Genomic DNA, 20840 nt, shown 5'->3' on the forward strand with positions numbered 1-20840 from the left:
ACCTGGTGCCAAATTATCCCAGGAGTCATTAATTTGGTCAGCTGCAACACCTGACAAGGAAATTAATCCCATTGCTACACATTGTTCTATGCCAAATAGTAGGCTGGAAAGTTGTCTTTGCATCCTCCTTGCTGATCTGTAACCTTTGTGTAGATTTTCTAAATTTGTCCTACTGTGAAGGTTATTCTAGCATCACTAGGTACCTGGTGCAGAAATTATGGACTTCGTCCCTTCAGTAATAGAGTCCATATGGCAAGTCTGGTTGGGTTGTATCTGCACAGAGCCCAGTTGAAATTACAATTTTCAAATTTCTGACCCTCCTGTTTGACAAGTGCTTTGCCACCACCACAGTTGCAGTGTACTAGGTTGTCCTGTTGGAATCTTTGCTGTATTTTTTTTGGCCTAGATTCAACTACTGAAGTTTTTAGCTCCCCCCTCTGGTCCTTGGCACTACAAAGACCTGATCTTTGAATAAGTTCCTACAAATCCATTCATATCCTCAGTTAATTGTTCCCAATGTGACCATAACCCACATGCTTCAAAAGCCAGTCCTCTGGACCATCTTGGCATTAGGAGCCCAGATCAGTAGGCTTGACTTTGCTAGACAGGGACCAAGCATAGCCACCACTAGCTGTTGTTCGTTGGCCTACCATTCCTGGGTCTATTTAAGAAGAAATCCCCAGTTCCTCCACATGAACTCAGGATAACAGATAAAACATTGTACCCATTCCAGATATTCAAGGTTTACCTAGATGCCATGGCTAATGCCCCAGATGATCCTCTCTTCTAACACACTACCACTAACAAGCTCTCATTGCTTGGACTGGCAATTATCGTAATGTCACCATTTAAAAAGGTGGATTTCCATTGTTCACTAAGCTGCATGTTATGAAAATGGGCACCTCACTGGCTTGCTTTGGAAATGTGTCTTTTGAAGAACTTTCTCAGAGTGTATGAGGTGCTTATTAGGAAAAGTGTTCATCAAACATTACTGCCTTGAGATAGAAGAGGTTCTGATGCACTGTGTCCGTAGGTGGTATTGTAAGTCCTGATCCCCTATGTCCCCTAGCAGAAAGTAAGGACCCCCCGATGCTGTTTTTCTTCTGAGGTATTTCTATAAGGTTAACACTCTTACAGGTTATTTATTCCCTTTTATTTGCAATTAATGTCTCAGAGGAATCAAAAAAAAAAAAGTAGGAGTTGAGCCCCTCCATGGCATTGATGTCATGGTTCTATTGTGAATAGTGGTAATGGAGTGAGGTATCTTGGATTCTGCCCTGGCATAGTCGGATAAGTCACTTTATTACTGAAAAGTTAACACTTACAGGTTATTAATCCCCTTTATTCATTGGTAATTCATTACAGGAACTGTGAATAGAGGAAGGGAGGGTGATCCCTGACATGACTTTTACCATGGACCATTTTCTTCTGAACAGTTGGGATTTTTTCTCAGTAGCCAGACCATTTTGTCACCTGCTAATCTTTTTTATATGCTCCCTTTAGGATGAGCAGCAGCAACACTATCCACAAACAGGTTTGATTTCTCAAACCCACCTGCTTTCCCTGATGAAAAGGCAAAGAAATTATTTTATGGGTGTTTGTTTTGCGGACTTGGTGGGTAATGAATTCATGGGGCTCAACTTACACATACCACATTTGTGGAAGAAGGAGAGTTGTGATCTTCTGGGTTGCCACTGATGGCAGGATAAAGAGCATTCTTACCTTGAGTCCATTTATATTTCATTAATGTACCAACAATGGCACTATTTTAGCCTAGAGCAGCTATTAGAAAATTCTTAATCTAAGTCTGTCTTGTGGAGACAAAAGGGTAACTCCTTAAGGACTTATAGCAGATAAAAATATTAGGTTTTTCCTTCATAAAAACATCTTTTTAAAGAACTACTGCTTGATAGATAAAATTTAATAATATTGACAAACACAGGCCGTTCCTATGAGTAATTTATATCTAGACTCAGTGGTTTGGTTAAACTACTTAATGATAATGATAAACCACAGCAAATGTCAAGTTTTGTTGAAAAGAGTTTCGAGCATTTAGTAGAGTGCCACTTCATCCTTTACCTTTCTGTCATACTCGTACCATGATGGTTCATAGAAGGCATTAGCCTGTGCTATGTCATAGCAATTTCTCTGTATCTCTAGAGGACCAAGAAGCATATGTGAGTTGCTTCAGTGCTTTTATTGCTCAAGGGACACATCACGAAGGAGGTTATTGGAAATTCTATTTAGTTCTGAAACAGTTTTTCTAAAAGCTTACAGGATATGACTGATGGAAAAGCAGCACAAGTTATAATATTTGATCTGAGATCAGAGCTGCTTTGACTTCTTAGCTTTATGTTGACACAGCCTTTTTCTCAGGGGTGTTACACACCAGGAATTGAATGGCTGATTTGGTCCTGTGGCGTTAGTGCACCATATGATTTTTTTTTTTTTTTTTTTTTGTTAAGGTGATGTTTCCTTCTGCATATATCATCTTCATTACCACAACAATCTTACTCATTATGCCATTCTTTACAGAAGTGCTCCTCTCTGCTATTGCTACATAAATTGCTCCTGGTGTGGTAGTTTGGGTCTTCCAGTTGCATTTCCAGATGGGTCTGTAGCAGAGGGTGGCAGACTTTTTCAGATTACACAATTGCAACCACTTACTCACTTATACATACATATCATATATTTTATCTTATAAGGCAACTCCCTGAAAAGATCATAACAGTTATGTTCTGTAATAATGTACACGTATTGTGAAAAATTAAGAAAGTGACCAATGAAGAAATTGACGTCATCATATACCCATAAGTCAAATAGCAAAATTCTTAGGCATAATCTCAGATGCAAGCATAAACTGGGTGGCCCATAAAGCCTTCATAGAACCAAATACTAAAATGCATTAAATTTAATATAGAAATGATTTCACACAAATTGGGGAGATGACAAAGCAAATGATATGCATATTCTAGACTGAATGTCAGATATACAGTTCAGCCTCAGATACAGCTTTGAAAAGTTTAGATACCGTACATATTGAGGTACTGTACTTCGATTATATACTGGAGCTTTTAAGTCTTCCCCAAACCCTGTTATCCAAGTCAAAAGTGGTGAACCATCTCTAACTCTTCATTGTGACTTAGTAATATGTATAGTGCAACAAAAATACAAGCAAGTAATTCACCACCTAAAAAGCCTTTTGATCGAATAGATTTATTTATAAACAGTCACTCACCTCCTTACCCAGTAAGAGCAATAACTGTTTTGGGTTAATAAATAGTAATAGATTTCTCCGGTGTTAGAAATAGCGCCTCCTTGGACTCTGCATGAGATACAAACTTGTATGCACTTGAAATGATTATTTAAAATCTATGTATATCCCAGATCATCATAAACAGCATTTAGTAGAACATATAATACGAACATAAATGTCCACACTACTAAGCAATATCACCCAACAAGTGATATTGCATACCAGTTTTTCTTGTCAAACAATGCTTGTTTTCATAGGAGAATTATATGGAGTAAGATCAGGCATTAAAATTAATTAAGGTATGCCATCACAAAAATATATAATTTTTAGTGACTATAGTATTAATTGTGATACAGTAGAAACCTTTTAAAATTATATTTCAAAATTATATGAAAATTGTGAATTGTAGAAATAAAGTATGTAGATATTAAAGGAACTGAAGATGCTGATAAAGCAGCCAATGCTGCAACTACTGACAAGATCGCATGTAGACATTCCTTTACAGTAGTTATTAATAACAACTCTAAAACCCATTATAATAAAAAAAAGGGCAAAATATATAGAACAATGAACATGAGTGACAAATTAAGACGGATTAAGCCGAGTTTCTACTTGCCTTTGAACTGGTCACTCTCATTTGACTATAGATATTTTTATGAATAGTCCACCTGACCCAATCCTCTTATATACAGACTATAGATTAACGCTAACTGTTAAACATTTTGAGTGTGAATATCCAAAATACAATCAACAATTAATATCAGGTTTTGGAAACAAATCAGTTACTGTAAAAATTTTTTATCAGATTCTCCACCATTTTCAGTTAAGCCAATTTCAAAAAATTTTTAAGGAGCTGTGGTTTAATAAGTAAGCTCTAAACTTTAGCATAAACAGACAAATCCTTTGGGCCAGTTCTTTAAGAGCTAAATAAATTAGCTCAGTGGTCTGGTTAAACTACTTAATAATAGTAATAACTCCCTGTATGTTTTAACGACATGAGTTCTGTTGTTCAAGATCTATACCTAGAAACTTTCATGTGGTTTATACAGGATTCAAGTAGCCTGTCTGGGTGTTTTATAGCAGGTTGGTCCTTTCCACCTAAATTGAGATTAGGACTATAGTAATTAAGTAATGGTCTTGATGCAAACAAAATTCTTTAAATACAAAATTTTTCCCCCACACCTGTTACTCATAAGGTAAGTTTCCTCTTCCAGCCCTGCAAATTTCCAGCAGCTCACACATCAGATGACATGAAGAATAAGATTGTTACAAAATAAAGACTTTCAATATGTCCATTCTTGCAGTACTACCAACCCTCAGATGTTTTCTATCTTTTAAATAAGTGGGTGATCTCATGGCCACAAAAGGGCTAATTATAAGTAATGGGGGTCGTATGATTTTATCTGAAATGTATGTAAGAATTACTTTTAACACATTACAGTATTTATAAAAGCATTGTTTAAAATCCTGGGATGTTTATAAATGAGTGAGTGGTGTTTCATTTTTTGATGAATTTTTGTGAAGTTTGGTTCTGCGTAAGCATACCGGGATCTATGTATAGTATAAGCATTGGAGCGTTTGTCATGATAATAGATTGTGATGTAAATCAGTCTATACTAGTGATGGACTAGGTTTCATTGATTGTTATTTTAGGTTTTACCTTGTCCAGCCCATGTTCTTTTAATTACCAGGGCATAATTGTTTTCCCAGAGATCATTAGCTGACACTGTGCCAAAGGTGGGACATTTACAGTAGTCCCAAAACAGTATGCACCATCCTTGAGGTTAGGATTCATATGTCTGTAAACTTGTTAGAGCAATATACAACATAGATATATGTTACATATCTACGTAGGTCTTGTGATTTAATTTTATATCATAGTCAAAGTATCAGATCTAGTCAGTAGTCAACTAGCCTCTGAGAAAGGAACGAAACTGGTTACATCATTGAGTTTTGTAGTTCCTTGGGCATTACTGCATATAACATCCAGTGTCAGTCAGTTTGCCTTTTAAATGCCTTAATGGGTCCTCTGGTGGGACTGTTTGTTAACAGGTTTAGCTGACATTTATGATATAGAATTTTCTATTTTCAGCACATTTGATCTCCGTAAACTCTACCTTTGTCCAAATGCTTCCCCTTGGAAGTTGACTGATGTATTCTTCCAAAAACACACTGTTTCGGGATTTTAAGTCCATCCTTATATATCCTGTATATGTATATTATGAATAAATAACACTTTAAATTTACAGAAATGTATTGCACTTTTAAATGGTTTTGAAACTAATGTAAACTTTTTCCTACATAAAGATTTAGGCTTCAAGGAGGACTCTATTAAAGGTACCAAAACTTTTTTTAGGGCTCAATGCTTCCCATTTACTAAATCCACCACTTCAATCCCAAAAGCTTTTGTTTCAGGTGTCATCTTCCCCTATTTTTCTATTGCACCTCTTATTCCTGTGCAAATTTTCCTATCTAGCAGCATTATTTTTATCCTAGCACGAAATGGTTGCTCTCCCTACAGCACTGTTTCAGCTAATCTGTGCACTTTTGGGACCTTGTGCGCCTGCTGTAGGATAGTGAAGCTCTTAATAGAAGCTTCTTCACTCCAAACCTTGCTTAAATGTGTTTTAATGAACATTAATTTTCAAGGAATAGTTCAAGTACTGAAATGTCGTATATAGATCACTATCTTGAGTTGTTAATAAAGATATCTTATATGCTTATTTTATATTTAATGCAGAATTGATTCCAAAGCCTGCAGCATCATGTGAAGATCCTCCACTATATCTTTGTTTGAAGATGGGCAAACCAGCAGGCAAGAGTATCCCTAAATCTACTCCTGTGATGTCATATGGCAAGAAAAGGATGCGTCCTGAATACTGGTTCAGTATACCCAGAAATAGGTATGTATTATTACATACAATAATAACCTTTGTATGCAAAATTTATTCCCAGAACCTTTAGTTTATAAAAAAAATTATTTTACAACAAATTCAGTCAAGAATTTTTTATTAATAATACAGTACTTGCATTTCTGTATATTTTTTCAATAATAACTGTATATTGCATAACTTAATACTTTATATATAGAAACTTGTCTCTTAAATAATATAAAGTACAAGCCAACTTAATATGAAAAATGAATTCATGTACAAAATTGCAAAATTACTTGAAAAGGAAACATTTCCTGGACACTTGCTCATCTACTGCTTACCCCCATCTTAGCTAGTCAGTGGGGTTGACATTAAACATGTGAAAGTGGACTTATAAAACGTGATTGGAAGAGGAGTGTGTGTGTAGTCCAGTCCTCAAGTTTTTTAAATTATACAGTAAATGGATTTTCTTCAAATAAAGAATATTTTATTATTGAGATTAAATATTTTATTTCATTACAAGCCCATTGCTTTTACTTAATCTTATTTGCAACAGCACTTAATCCCAATCACTCCAATCTTAAAAAAAGAGGAAGAAGATTGGATGCAACTATAGTACCAGGTGTTACACAGATGGAACCCAGTGGGCCTCCTTCAGGTCTCAGGTAGCAAATAGGATCATTTTTGTTGTCTGAACCAGCTGTGACAAAACAGAAGGGTCTGAAGGAGAGCTGTCGAGATAAAAGTAATGGGTCTGTATTAAAAAAAGTAACTTATGTAAATTGAAATTTGCATTAGACAAATTCTGCCTAGGAATTACTCACCTCATATGCACTATTCATGTATTAACCATTCACTTTTAAAATCGAGGTGGATTTTGAGGTAAATTTGTCTGCTTTTTTTTTTTAAATGTCCTGACCACTCACTTTTAAAATCAAAGTAGATTTGGGGTAAATTTGCCTGCAGTTTTTCCAGCGTTCTAACAAACTACAGATAGTGAAGTTGTACTGTTTACTGGAAAAACATGGATAAACAAAACTGATTCATAGCTGCCTTTACTGTACAGCAGGTCTGGGCTCTGCATTTCTTATGTGTAATGTTATTCTCTACAGTGTCTTGGCATATAGTCACAGACTTTCTTGGGGTTCTATACAAGTTTGTAAGTTTCAGTGACCACCAAGGTACTGGTTACCATCAGAATAGATGTGTAGTTTTTAGGACAGACCTATTTTCTAGTGTTGGAAGGATTTTACTGAACAAGTTGGTGGAATCATTTAAACTTTGGAGTGCCTAAGCACTTATTTGGTCAAAATCAATAAGATGATGATACTGTATCTCAAAGTTGAAAGGTCAGTGCACCATACATTGGGGTTTTCCTGGAATAAGGATTCCATCATACTTATTTTCTGTAAGTGAAAATGTGAGATAGCCCATTGTCTTCACTAGCTCATCACTCTGTAACAGATGTCCACCTTTCATATCTCTTAAGTTCAAGTATGTGGAGAAAATGGTATATATTTTCTCTTTAACAGTTAATGGGTACTACCACAGTAGATGTATAGTAGACTGACACCATTTTTTTTTTATTATAAATAGTTCTGTTGATTTTATTTTTCCTAAGACAGAAAAATTCACCCTATATCCCTTTCCTGTGCTTCATCTTCCACAGAGTCCAGCCATCACTAACACAAACTGCTCTTGTTGTTGTGTGAAGGATATATCAAAGCCATCTCATTTCCTATTTGTCATTATCTTGTGTATATAATATGGAGAAGATCAGAAGACTCTAGGCTGTCATTTTGAAATTTATTGATACAGCGACAACCCAGGCCAAGTTGTAGCTAATCTCTCAGTGCTCTGGGTCTAGCCCCTTCAGCTCCATCTCAGCAAGCTATGATCAGCAGTCTCCAAGCCAACTAATGTCTTGGTATTCACATCAAAGGCCATATTGGTGGCAAAAATATATCTTTTGGATTATCAGGCTTCAGGATTATGTACTACATACAACAAAAGATGCCACACTAACTTTCTCATTCTCCACGCCTTGCCAGCCACCTCTATATTGAAGGTGTGGGTGTCACATGCAACAATTCAACAGCAGTGGTGTACCTGAGAAATCGTGTGAGAATGAATTTCAAGGCTCTCTGTCAGCTCACCATTGCAGACTTTATTTGAGCAGAGGAACAGTTACAAATAACCCAGACATTCATTCCAGGGTAGCACAAATTAGTGTAAGATTCATACACCGAGTAAGGTGGAATCAAGTCATTCCCATAGAATGGTAAGTCTACCCAAAAATTAGTAAGACGCTAGGAGCCTCTAGGGGACCAGTTTTTGAGCCACTGCTCCAATCGAGTCAGTCCAAGAACTTGGAAAGTTGATGCCCTAAGTACACAATGGGGACAACTTATGCATTTTCACCTTTCAGCCTAATCTCTGTGATCCAGCAGGAGTGGTTACTGGAACTTCTTGTTCATTTGGGAGATATTCCCTGGAGTCTATCCAGGTAAGAGAAACTTTTACAACAGTCTCACATATGGAGGTTCCACCAGAACCTTGAAATAGTAGACCTTCACATGCAGAGATTATCAAGCCTCAGTCAGATAGGATTTTCATTGAGGTACCAAAGTCATCACTGCAGCTTGCAAAAGATCAGTGTTCCACTAATTCAGGGGTGGCAATCTTTTGTATCCCATGCACCAATTTTTTTAACTTGTACCCACTTTTAGAATTTAAAAGCATGGTAGTATGAAGGGATTTTGACACAGGAAAAATCTATTTCTGAGGGAGGGTCCTGTCACCGGTGAAATTCCATTACAGCACGAATTTCTAGGTATAACAATGCTAGATATACCAGAGAAAAAGAGCTTTCAGGAAAGCTGGGGTTACTACCCCAGTCGATCGTCTTTAGAAGACGTCGGTATAATGAAGGGTGAGTGAAATACCACTACCACGGAAATATACTCGAAAGATCTCTCCTTATCAAAACCCCGTAAAAGAGCGGTGAGCGTTACAGCTCCCACACTCAACACCCGCCAGGACGGCGACACCAGCGCCACCTACTTCATTCCATGCTAGCACTAACCCCAGACTTGGCATGTGCAAGAAGGGGAGGGAGTACTAGACTAGACAGGGAGGTCACGGGGTGACCGGGGACCTTCCTCAGAAATAGATTTTTCCTGTGTCAAAATCCTTTTCTGAGTTCAGTCCCGTGTCAGCCGGTGAAATAGTGATAGAGAATCATGCCAAGACTGCTACTGGAAAACAAGGGGGTAACCTGAAGAAAAGGCAAAATTGTAACGAAAATAATTTTAATTAAGGAATCTCTTCCATGAAGCAAGAATACTTAAAAGTAAGGTAACTTAATTATAAGGCACACCCATAAACTTAACACCACAAAACACTGGAGGTCCCGGTCTGATGGGGAGAAACCTCAAAAATCTTAAAATTACTTAAAAGTAGTGAAACATGAAATGTGCACAGAACAAAAAATACAACCTTAAAACTATATATGTAAACTTAGGCTTAAACATGTAAGAGACAAGAATAATGAAAATAACACACAATTATCAAGGTACGTGGAACCAACAAAAACTGTCCAGTACCCCAAACAGAAAAAACAATTATGGCTAATCAGATTACAGTTTTCCATCATAAAATACAAATATATCAATATGAAGGAGCTAGGCAGTGAGGCATAAACGACCAGGAAAACAAGCAGAGAAGCAAATGAGGTAGGCGGGCGGGGGGGAAAAGGAAAGATATAATTATTTAATGTGGGGGAGATGACACTTCCCACTGCTACAGTAGAATATTTCAGGCTTGAGTGATTTTTAAATAGTGGCGTTTAAACACTAGAGGTGATTTCCAACCATTATATTTTGATAATTCTGAAAAGTCCATATTATGAAAATAATTAGTAAAGTAGCCACTGCTCGAATATCATGAACTTTAGGAACTGAGTCTGGGTTGGCTTGTTTAATGAAATACAGAATTTGTTGTCTTATACCATTAAGGGAAAGAGTACCACCTTTCTCCTAATAAAAAGAGGACCCGACTTACTCTGTGGAGTTCTTGAGAGATAAGATTTAAGTGTATGGACTGGACATAAAGATTGATCTTGAGGAAGGGCACCACCTTCAGGAGACCACCTGTCCTGTGGGTCTTCGTTTTTAGCTAAAAATCTAGGGTCAGGGGAGAGGAGGACTTCTCAGATGGGAGGAAGTTAACAAAATTATCACCTCTAGTGAGAGCTGATAGCTCTGAAATTCTAGCACCTGAAGCCAAACTAAAGTAAAAATAAGGTTTTCCTTAACAGATCTTGATAAGAGCAATGTAAGTTATCCAATTCTGGCCTAACTTAAGGACGTCATTAAGAAACCAAGTAACAGAATGTGGGCGTGATACTGGTCTCAGGAGCGCATGCTCTGGGGATGGATGAAAAATAAGAATCTGTAAGGTCAATTTTAAAGCCGTAAAGAAATACTTTCTTCAATGCCGACTTGACTGTGGTAATAGTGGCCGGAGCCAGGCCTTTCTCAAACAGTGACCTAAAGAAGGAAACTCCTAAATTAGTCTGTCATAATTTTGGCTTCAGATGCTTTCAGGAAGGAGGCTAACTTTTGACTGCTGAGTCATATTGCCTAACAGTAGAATCTCTTTTTATCTGATTCTAAAAACAAAGTGTTGACAGGGTCAATGTTTGCTCCTTTTGAGCTGCGAACTTTATAAAATCCATAAAACTAGGGCATCTTGAATCCTTGAGGAAGCTGACACAGTCTTGGTTTGTACTGTCTGGGTCAGAATGGGCTTGGGAATCCGAAGACTCCATAAAGCCCAGTTCCTGAAGAGAGGAACCAATTGCTCTTCGGCCAATAGAGGGCTACCAGAGCTGGTTGGCCTTTGAATGTCCTTAGTTTGTGTAAAACTTTCAGCAGCAAATTTATTGGAGGGAACAGATAAATTCTCTCCCCAATTGTTCCAATCTACTGTCATTGCGTCTGTGGCGAACGCCTGAGGTCCAGGTTGGGGCTACGTAACAGGGAGCTTGAAGTTGCTCTCTGTTGCGAACAGATCCACTTGGGTCCCGGAACCTGGCGGCAAATCCACTGGAAGATTCCGCATCCAGGGACCATTCCGTCTCCAACGGGGTAGTCCTGGACAGGAATCCGCCACCGTTCGGACACCTGCTAGGTGGGTGGCTGACAGGTGCCAACCGTGCTTGTTCGCCAGGAGAAGATAGCTACCATTACTTGGGATGTTTTACTCGACCTGATTTGGGCCGCCCCTGTTGATGCAATGAACCACCACTCGCTGTCTAACACCAACCTGATATGAATCTGATTGGGAGGGCGGATTTTCTTCAGCGTCAGAAAGACAGCCATGGCTTCCAGGGTGTTTATATGGAACTGCTGAAACATTGTGGACCACGTTCCTTGTACTTTCTGTTTTGGTGAATATCCCCCAGCCGCTTAGAGAAGCGTCTGTGTGGATAACTAGTGCCGGAGGAAACTGAAGTGGGACTGTTTTGGACAGGCCCTTGACTGTGGTCCAAGGCATAGCCTTGTCTTTAAGATCCGAGGATAGAGAGACCTTGTCCCTGAGCTTGGTGTTTGCTCGAAACTCCGCCACACCCTGTTTATGTCCTTTAATTTTGCTTTCAAAAGCAGGTCTGTTACTGAAGCAAATTGGAGAGACCAAGGACCCTTTCCTGGGACCCATCGGCGGGATGCTGACTGATTTTGAGAAATCTCTTGGTGAGAGATGCTATCTCTTTCCTCTTGGAAGGAGGGAGAGATAACGTGTGGGGAGGACAGGTCCCACTGAAGCCCCAGCCATTGAAACCGAGACTCCGTCAGGCGGGACTTCTCCTGTTCAGCTGAAAACCCAATGACTCTAGGAAATTGGTGACTATGGACGTGGCTTTCTGACACTCCGGAACAGTTGGAGCCCAGATTATCCAGTCGTCCAGGTACGCTGCTGGGATTCCTTGGGACCGGGCTGCTGTACTACCGTATCCGCCAGCTTGGTGAATATCCTGGGTGCAATGTTCAGACCGAAGGGCATGACCCTGAAGGAGTAGGCTTTGTTCCCGAGTCTGAAACCGAGGAACTGAGAGAAGTTCGCGCAACTGGGACGTGATAATAAGCGTCTGAAAGATCGATAGAGGTGGTGGCGGCTCCACGCGGGAAGTAGAGTCCGGACCTGAGCTACCGTAAGCATGCGAAACTTGTCGCATTTTATGTAGAGATTTAGACACGACAGATCCAGGATCACTCTTTGCTGATCGGTCTTTTTGGGAACAGTGAATAGCCTGCCTTGAAATTTTAGGTGCCTTGCTTTCTTTATTGCTCGTTTGTTGAGCAGTTCTTTCCACATAATCCTGTAGGATTGATGTGGGTGGCTGGTAAAATCTGTTTGGAGGAGGATTCTTGATCCAGCTCCACCCCAGTCCTTTGGACACAATGCTGTGTGCCCAAGGGCTGAAGGTCCATTGGTCCCTGAACCAATACAGGCGACCGCCTACCTGTGTCTTCTCAGTGGGAGGGAGCGGGTTTGTTCCCTCTACCACGTCCTCTCCCCCTTGGGGTGGTGTTAAACTTTCCTCTGTGGGGGGCCTTGCCCCTTCCTCCCCTTGCCACTCTATTGAGGCCGTGAAAAAATCCACGGCCTTCATATGTAGGGTTGTATGCTGGTGAGGACACATAGGAGGCGCCAGCTGGTTGAACCAAAACATACTGTTGGGGTTGGGACTTAGAGGTAGATGGCTGGGCCACTGCCGAGACCGGGGCGGCAAACCATCGCCTGATGAGGCCTCTTATGTCTCTGAACCTTTTTCCTCCTTTCGTCTGGGGGCCGGCCGATTCTGGGGTCTTGCGCTTATAAGTGGGAATTCCCCACCCGGCGCGAAGACTCTGGTTGGCCCGTGTAGCCTCTCCATGAACGATAACCTCTTCTTCAGGGAAGAGATTAGGTCCCCAGATTGAACTTTTAATGAGCTTGTTAGGCTCGTGGCGGATTGTCCCGTCAGCAAAAATAAACTTTCTACATTCCAGCCTAGCCATAACAAACTCATGTAAGTCTAACTGGAAGGTCGCCAGGAAAGACTTAGCCAGAACCTGGAAAAAGGTTTCGTCCGAGCCTTGGAGACGGCAGTAGCCTCAGTAAGACAGCCGGGCTCAAGGACCGGGCTAACTTAGTCCGGGTCTCAAACTCCGCCTTTAACAATGATTCCGGCAGCTTAGGGAGTTGCTCGCTAAACTGCGTGGAAGCGCAAAGAGGGTCCAGCTTGCCTACAGTGAAAGTGGACGGAGCGTCCACCCAGAACTCGTTACTTCCTGGGAATACCAGGGAAGTAGGGTCTGTTTCTCTCAATTGAGGAAAGGGATTCCCATCGAAGCATGCTCGGGTCGTGGCCAGAGCAATTTTGTCCATACACGGAGTGGGAAGATCTTCACCTAGGGTGAACATCGTGAAATTGCCCTTGAAAGGGGTCAATTTTGTGTTCACTGCCTGCCACTCCGTGAGAGTGCGCAGGAGAGCCGACTGGGCTTGGTCTCTAGGGATGATGACAGTTTCCCTAGGTACCTTGTCTGACCGAATCCAGGCCTCTTCGGTAAGCCTCACAAAGCCAGGATAAGGGGGCAAGAGATCGGGGGGGAAGAACTCCAACTCCTCCAACCGTCTCGTGCCCAGACCGTCTAAGGTAAGTTTGCCATCATGTTGGATGGCCCGGTCTGAACCGCCAAAGGGTTTCCGACATCAAAGCGGCGGGAGGTCCGCCCAGTGTCGGGGATAGATACTGTGGTTCGGCTTTTAGGTTGGGTGAGCCAAACCTTCCAGTACATTGTCATAAGTGGCAAACTTTTCTGAGATCATCTCAAATCTCGAAGTCTAGATCCTTCGTGAACTGTTTGTACAGTTCAGTGGCCAGGCCTTGTGCGTCAAAAAAAGAGGCTGGGGAGGAGGGCTTGATTTTGCCGCCCTCTTACTCACGCCCTTGCCGGAGGAGCTAGACTTGCTCCCGGAGGCTACAGGTCCTGGGACCTTAGCCTTTGACGGGGAAGGGCAATGCCTTCTTAGAAGTCGAGGACTTATAGCCCTTAGCCTTCCATGAAGTCTTCAACTTGGGATAGCAGACGGAGCTCTATCACCCAAAGGAGAAGACTTCACAAAACCTGAAAAAGATGATATAGATGAAGCAGGGGGAGTTAAACAAAGAGGCCCGCCCAACATCCTCACTTACCTCTCCACTTACCACCTGGTCCTGCTCCGTATTCATTGGTTCCAGGTCGAGGTTTAGGCGGCAACATCCTCCGAGACCTCGGCGTACATAATGTCCACTTGAGGTGGCTGGGTCTCATCCGGATCTGCTGGATAATAGGGGTGGCAAGTTCTTCTGGAACTGCTGCGCCACCCGTGCGCGGGGGTAAAGCAGGTCCCTCAACCTGGCGTCGAGGACGTGGGGCTTCCCAGACGGAACATTCCTGCCGAACCCAGCCACCCAGGCGGAGGGATTCAAGGCAGACTTCTTGGAAGTTTCATCCGCCTGCAAGGAAACCTGTGGTTAGTCAGGAATGCAAAGACCATTCGGAGAATATAAACAATAACAATATGGGGAGCATGGACCGGAAATTTACTGAAAGAAGACTTTCACTTACCGACTCGTCTTGGATGGTTGCGGAGAGGCGAAGCAAACCTCACAGCCATCGGGGTGCCAAACAACCAGGTCGTCCAGCGGACCGCATAACCAGCGTGGGTCCGGCACACCACGTGCCCGTAGGGTTGTTGAAGGGAGGCGGTACACCCCAAGACTCCTCACAGCGAACAGTCTGTAAAGATAAAAGTACATGAACCTCACACTCTAAACAAAATAAAGCCCGGCAAGGCCAGGAAACTCAACTACAACCGGAATACTCCGGTGTAGAAGAACTATCAAATTAAACTGGGCCAATAAGCTTTAAATGCATCGAGCGGAAGTTTAAGGTTCATACCCGGAGGACTCGGGGAATGAAGGAACGAAAACCAGGAACCAACCATAAGGGCTGCCAGAAAATTAACGGCGGAGCCCCCGGTGTGGGACCGGAATCACGTATGGTAGAACAAAACAATAATAATAATAATAACAATAAAACAAAATTAACAATGATGGTAACCCTCCGAGACCGGAGAAGTCTGTATGCTGGCGTGACATATGAATCATCTCACACCTTATCTCCCGCCGAGAAACAAGTGGGTAAAGGATCAATGTTCATAACATACCGGGGGCCAAACCTAAACTCAACGTTAGCTCGATGGGGAGACGAGAGGTGAGACAGGATTCAACACGCTTTGAGTAACCAAACCACCAACCCCACCACAGCTGACTGGGACGTCATGGGAGGGAGCGAATCCCTCTACCAATAGGAGAAGTCCCTGACTCGGAGAAAACGCCATCTAGCGTCACCCGCATGTCCAGTCTGGGAGGCTGAAGGGGGGTGGTGGGGAGAGGAGGAGGAGGCTACCGGAAGGGGAGAGGAGACAAGGGAGAACATGACACCCGCTCAACTGCAACCCCTTCCCAAGACAATGAACTTGGGAGGGGCCTACTCCTGGGGAGCTACACAGCCCAAAGCCCAACTCTCTAGGCGTAGCCTAATAAAACCAAACCTAGCATAGGTTAGGAGGGAGAGAGGGGAAAAAAAGGAGAGGAGGAACCAACAGGGAGAAATTTTGTGCCGAGAGCCAACCAGGGAGCAGTAGGGGATAAGAAGGCGACTAGCCAAGAGGAACACATCCAAAGAACTCGATTCCCCCGAAATGGGGAAGAGGACTAAGGGCTCACTCTGCCCTAAAAAAACGACTCCTGAGGAACAGCAACAAAACTCCCTCAACCTGATCTCCCCACCCAAGGCTAGGGATGGAGCCCACACTACAACCATCATACAAAAACAATCAGAATAAAAATACGAAATCTCAGGAAGTGTAGCCTACCTCGAGTATTCAAAATATTTATAAGTTCATCAGAGGCAAACTACACAACAAAAATAAAACTAAAAACATTAAACTTAAAATAAGAGCACCATCTTCAAGAATAACATAATAGCCTATGAGACTAAATGAAAAGAACCCGACCTGGTGGGGTTACCTGGATGGAGCAACTCCTAAGAGAGGCCGATAGGCCAAAATGCAAAACAAAAACTAAGGTTGGAGGGGCCACCATTTAGCATTCTTGCCACCAGGAAGGAATTCAAGGGTTAAAATCTAAATATATATAGCGACTGGGAGAAAACTCCGACCGAAATAACAGAAGGAGTTAAGCCTGCGCGATCGCCATGGCTGATAGGGGGCGCGTGGCATCATAAGAAGATCTCAATATTTATGAAAATACTGAGACCCCAAAACAGCCATAATAGATCAAAAACCCCACAAGAAGATGGTACTTAACTTAGAGATGGAAAAGGTGCTCCCGAAGTCATCGTAGATGAAGAAAAAAATAAACCAAAATAGGGACGAGCACACAAAAGAAACGAACGTATCACGTGCTAGAAAATGGAATTAAGTAGGTGGCGCTGGTGTCGCCGTCCTGGCGGGTGTTGAGTGTGGGGCTGTAACGCTCACCGCTCTTTTCACGGGGTTTTGATAAGGAGAGATCTTTCAGTATATTTCCGTGGTAGTGGTATTTCACTCACCCCTTCATTATACCGACGTCTTCTAAAGACGATCGACTGGGGGTAGTAACCCCAGCTTTCCTGAAAGCTCTTTTTCTCTGGTATATCTAGCATTGTTATACCTAGAAATTCGTGCTGTAATGGAATTTCACCCGGCTGACACGGGACTGAACTCAGAAAATGTATTTGGCAGATATATATATATATATATATATATATATATATATATATATATATATATATATATATATATATAATATATATATATATATATATAATCAGAAAGCTACAAACGTCCTTTAATATCCAATTCACTCTACCTCGCAAGTAATATATTTTCATATATGTTACCGAAGGAATTTTAGGTGATAATAAGTCCACCGTCCGTGGGATCGAACCAGCTGATTAAAAATCAGGAGGTCATTTACAGTGACACACTAACCAGTCGGCCACAAGAGAGACGTTTGTAGCTTTCTGATTGTATATTTTGAATCAAATGATGTGATAAATAGTCATATATATATATATATATATATATGATATATAAATTTCTGACTCACATTAGGATCGAACACAGGTCTTTCAATTACAGTAAGCCCCGTATTTGTGGGGATGCAGATTTGCGCCCCTTTGAATAGCGAAAATCCACAAATACTTAAAACCCCTGTGAGGTTCAAGAAGACAGGTCTGGGTATGACTGATTTGTTTCTGGGAAACCAGGTATACATTGAGGAATGTGGACGGAAAGGAAGTGACCGACCTGCGGATTCCCATGTCACGCATTTGGACAAGAATTTGCGTTTGTTAGATGAGAATAATTTGTGTTACAAAAAATGTACAAAGTAGCTACATACATCTGCGGAAGGGCCAGACAATAATGCGTATGGAGAGATACATAAAAAATATGAAATAATAATGGGTAATATACATGGCGTGATTAATGCAGAAATGAAGAGGCGTTTGATGCCTTTACAAGTACTCCCAAGACAATGATTACAGATATAATTATTGGATGACATGGACATTAATCACGGAGGCGCTGGGCGAGCAGGAGGTAACCCTTTCTCTTTGAGAACTGTGGGCAGGGGGCTACGTCAGTTGCTGGATCTGCCGCAGCACGGCCTCTGGGGCGCCCACGGCTTCTCCTTGGTGGGGCGGAGGGTATGTCTGCAGGCGCATTTTGAGGGGACCCTGGGACGTCTACCTGCCTCCTCCCAGATTTTGCTGTCGAAAAGGAATGGTGGTTTCAGCCTGTCGATGGAAACCCAATCCTCCCGGCCATGGACGTCGATGAGATATGCCTTGGGGGTCCTGTCTATGACTTGGTGAGGGCCCCATAGGGCCTGGCCAAGGGCGGTCGATGGGCGTCTATCCTGACGAAGACGTAGGTGTGGGAATCCAGGCTGGCTGGGCTGTAGGTGTTGGTTCTCTCCATGAAGGTCTTATGGCAGGGCGCTAACTTCTGTGCTAGTTCCCTCAACCTCGGGAGGTGGGTGTCTGTGCCGTCGGCTGATGGCTGGAAGAATTCCCCTGGAACAGCTAGTGTTTCTCTGTAGACTTTTTCTGCAGGGGATATGTCGCCATCTGCCCTTGGTGCGGTGTGGAGACCCAGCAGGACCCAGGGGAGTTGGGCCCTCCAGTTTTCATCAGTGCAACGTGCCATTAGAGCTGCCTTCAGTGAGTGGTGTGCCCTTTCTACCATATGCAGGGGAGACGCTCGTGGGCTCAATGCTTTGGTACAGACGCCCATCTGTTCCATTTCGGTGAAGGCCTGTTTGGTGTCTTGTAGTTTTTGGGGGGGCAGGCATCGGAACTTGGCATGAGTTTGGGGGGCCTGTTGTAGTGATGTGTTGGTAGATGCTGTGCTTGGCACCAGCCCCTGGCAAATGGTGGAGCTGTGGTTTAAAAACATCCAGGAACTCCTGGAGGAGGATGGTGTTATTGTTCGAGGCTGTGAAGCAGACGGCGGGCATCCGCAGTCCGGTGGAGAATGGTTGGGAATGGCAGGTTCCGGTGTCTAGGAGGCGTTTCCTGTTGACGTCGACCAGGAGTCCGTGGTTTCCCAGGAAATCGGCGCCCAGGAGGGGGAACTTGACCTCTGCAATGATGAAAGACCAGTGATACCTGCGGCCCAAGAAGTTGATTGTGCAGGTCGTTGTTCCACAGCAGCGGATGGGGGTTCTGTTTGCAGCTACCAGGAAGGTCGTGGAGTCAGCTGTCCGGGCGTGGTCCTCCTCAGATGGCGGGAACACCGACTGCATTGCGCCCGTGTCAACCAGCAGGCGCCGTGTTGATATATCGTCTCTGATGAAGAAACCTGCTGGTCGCGAGTCATTGTATTTTGCGGCCACTGCTGTTACTTGTGGCCGCCCTTCTCGTTTTTTGAAGGAACAAGGGGTTCTGCAGTTCCTGGCGCTGGGGCCGAATCTTCTGTGGAAAAAGCACCACGCCGGGTTCATCCACACCCTCTGCTCTGGGTTCGTCCATGCTCCCTGCTCCCTTGGCAGTGCTCTCCTCCTGTAGATCACGTTTGTGTTCTGTGGGTCGTCGTTCTCCGACATCAGGCTACAGGCTGCAAGGGCAGCAGCGTGCTTGGAGGCCTTAGTGGCTTCGTGGATTTTCTGGGCGACGTTGACCAGCTCATCCATGAGAAGAGCATCTGCATCAGTAATTTGGCCCCTCACCTCCTGCGGAAGGCGCCACAGGAATATTGTTCGTCAGGCTGATTTTCTTCCTGTGCCCATTTGCGTCGATCCCCGGCAGTGTTACTAGACCCTGCAATTCATCCCAGGCATCCCTGGGTGATTTTCCCCCAGGGGCCGGGTTAATAGGTCAAGGGTGTGCTGAGCTCTCTCGGGGACGGGCATGGGACACGTTTGTATCAGCTTATCTCGCAAGGCTGTGTAAGTGACCTTGTCTGGCTGAGAGTCAAGCCATGGGGTGATCTTGTTGAAGACCTCTTCAGGTAGCATCGTCATGGTAACGTCTGCCTTGGTTGTCTCATCTGTGATGCGTGCCATGTGGAAGTGAGCATCTGCGCGCAGAAACCAAGATGCTGTATTCTGGTGTGAAAATGGGGGGAGCTTTACCACATCTGGCTTTGTGGGCGAAAGGGGCATGCAGACGATTTCCATGTTTTCGGATTGCGATTGTAATTCAGACTGCCATCTTTACTTTCACACACCGAAACGCGAGTACGCACTGTATTTAGTCTGCTAATGGTATTAGAATTCGAGTGGTCGACGTGAGTCGTGAATGGCGAGGGCCAAACCATTCGAAATGCCAAAACGTACCCTTGCGGGGACGCCGTTATTAGTCCGTTAATGGCATGGGGTTCCTCTGAGGAAGGAGCTTTCAGAGGCCTAGACTGTGTCGCCGTTTTGAGTCTGTTAAAAGGCTCTCTGAAGGTAAATGCGGCCGTATTTAGTCTGTTTATGGCCCTCTGAAGGTAAATGCGGCCGTATTTAGTCTGTTTATGGCGGGGCCAAAACCGCATGGTTACCAGTCACTCTGGGGTCACCAGTTGTGAGGTTCAAGAAGACAGGTGTGGGTATGACCGATTTATTTCTGGGAAACCAGGTATACATTGAGGAATGCGGACAGAAAGGAAGTGACAGACCTGCGGATTCCCATGCCACGCATTTGGACAAGAATTTGCGTTTGTTAAATGAGAATAATTTGCGTTACAATAAACGTACAAAGTAGTTACATACAGTACATCGGCAGAAAGGCTGGACAATTATGTGTATGGAGAGATACATAAAAAATATGAAATAGTAACGGGTAATATATATGGCATGATTAATGCAGAAATGAAGAGGCATTTGACACCTTTACACCCCCTCTAAAACACTTAGAACTGCCTATTTTGATAGTTTAAACACAAAAAACCCTCTAAAAATGCTTATGCCTGAGTATTTTAATAGTTTTATCAAAAATGTGCATTTAGTCATGAAAATTATGTGAAAATACAGTAATTAGTGAATACAGTCGTCCCCAAACAACCCGCTTAATAGGTCAAATCATGCGAATGCTTAAAACCCCTCTAAAAACACTTAGAAC

The 20840-nt window shown here is 43.0% G+C and overlaps 1 protein-coding gene across 1 annotated transcript in view; it reads left to right on the forward strand.

The window, feature by feature from the left end:
* Positions 1-20840, forward strand: part of mtd (mustard) — a 1060402-nt gene that overhangs the window by 873484 nt on the left and 166078 nt on the right. Inside the window, exon 16 of the mRNA XM_067104583.1 lies at positions 5997-6159. Coding sequence (XP_066960684.1) covers positions 5997-6159 — 163 coding nt within the window. The remainder of the gene's footprint in view (positions 1-5996; positions 6160-20840) is intronic.

The sequence above is a fragment of the Macrobrachium rosenbergii genome, chromosome 5 (assembly GCF_040412425.1).
Source record: "Macrobrachium rosenbergii isolate ZJJX-2024 chromosome 5, ASM4041242v1, whole genome shotgun sequence".
Classification (NCBI taxonomy): domain Eukaryota; kingdom Metazoa; phylum Arthropoda; class Malacostraca; order Decapoda; family Palaemonidae; genus Macrobrachium; species Macrobrachium rosenbergii.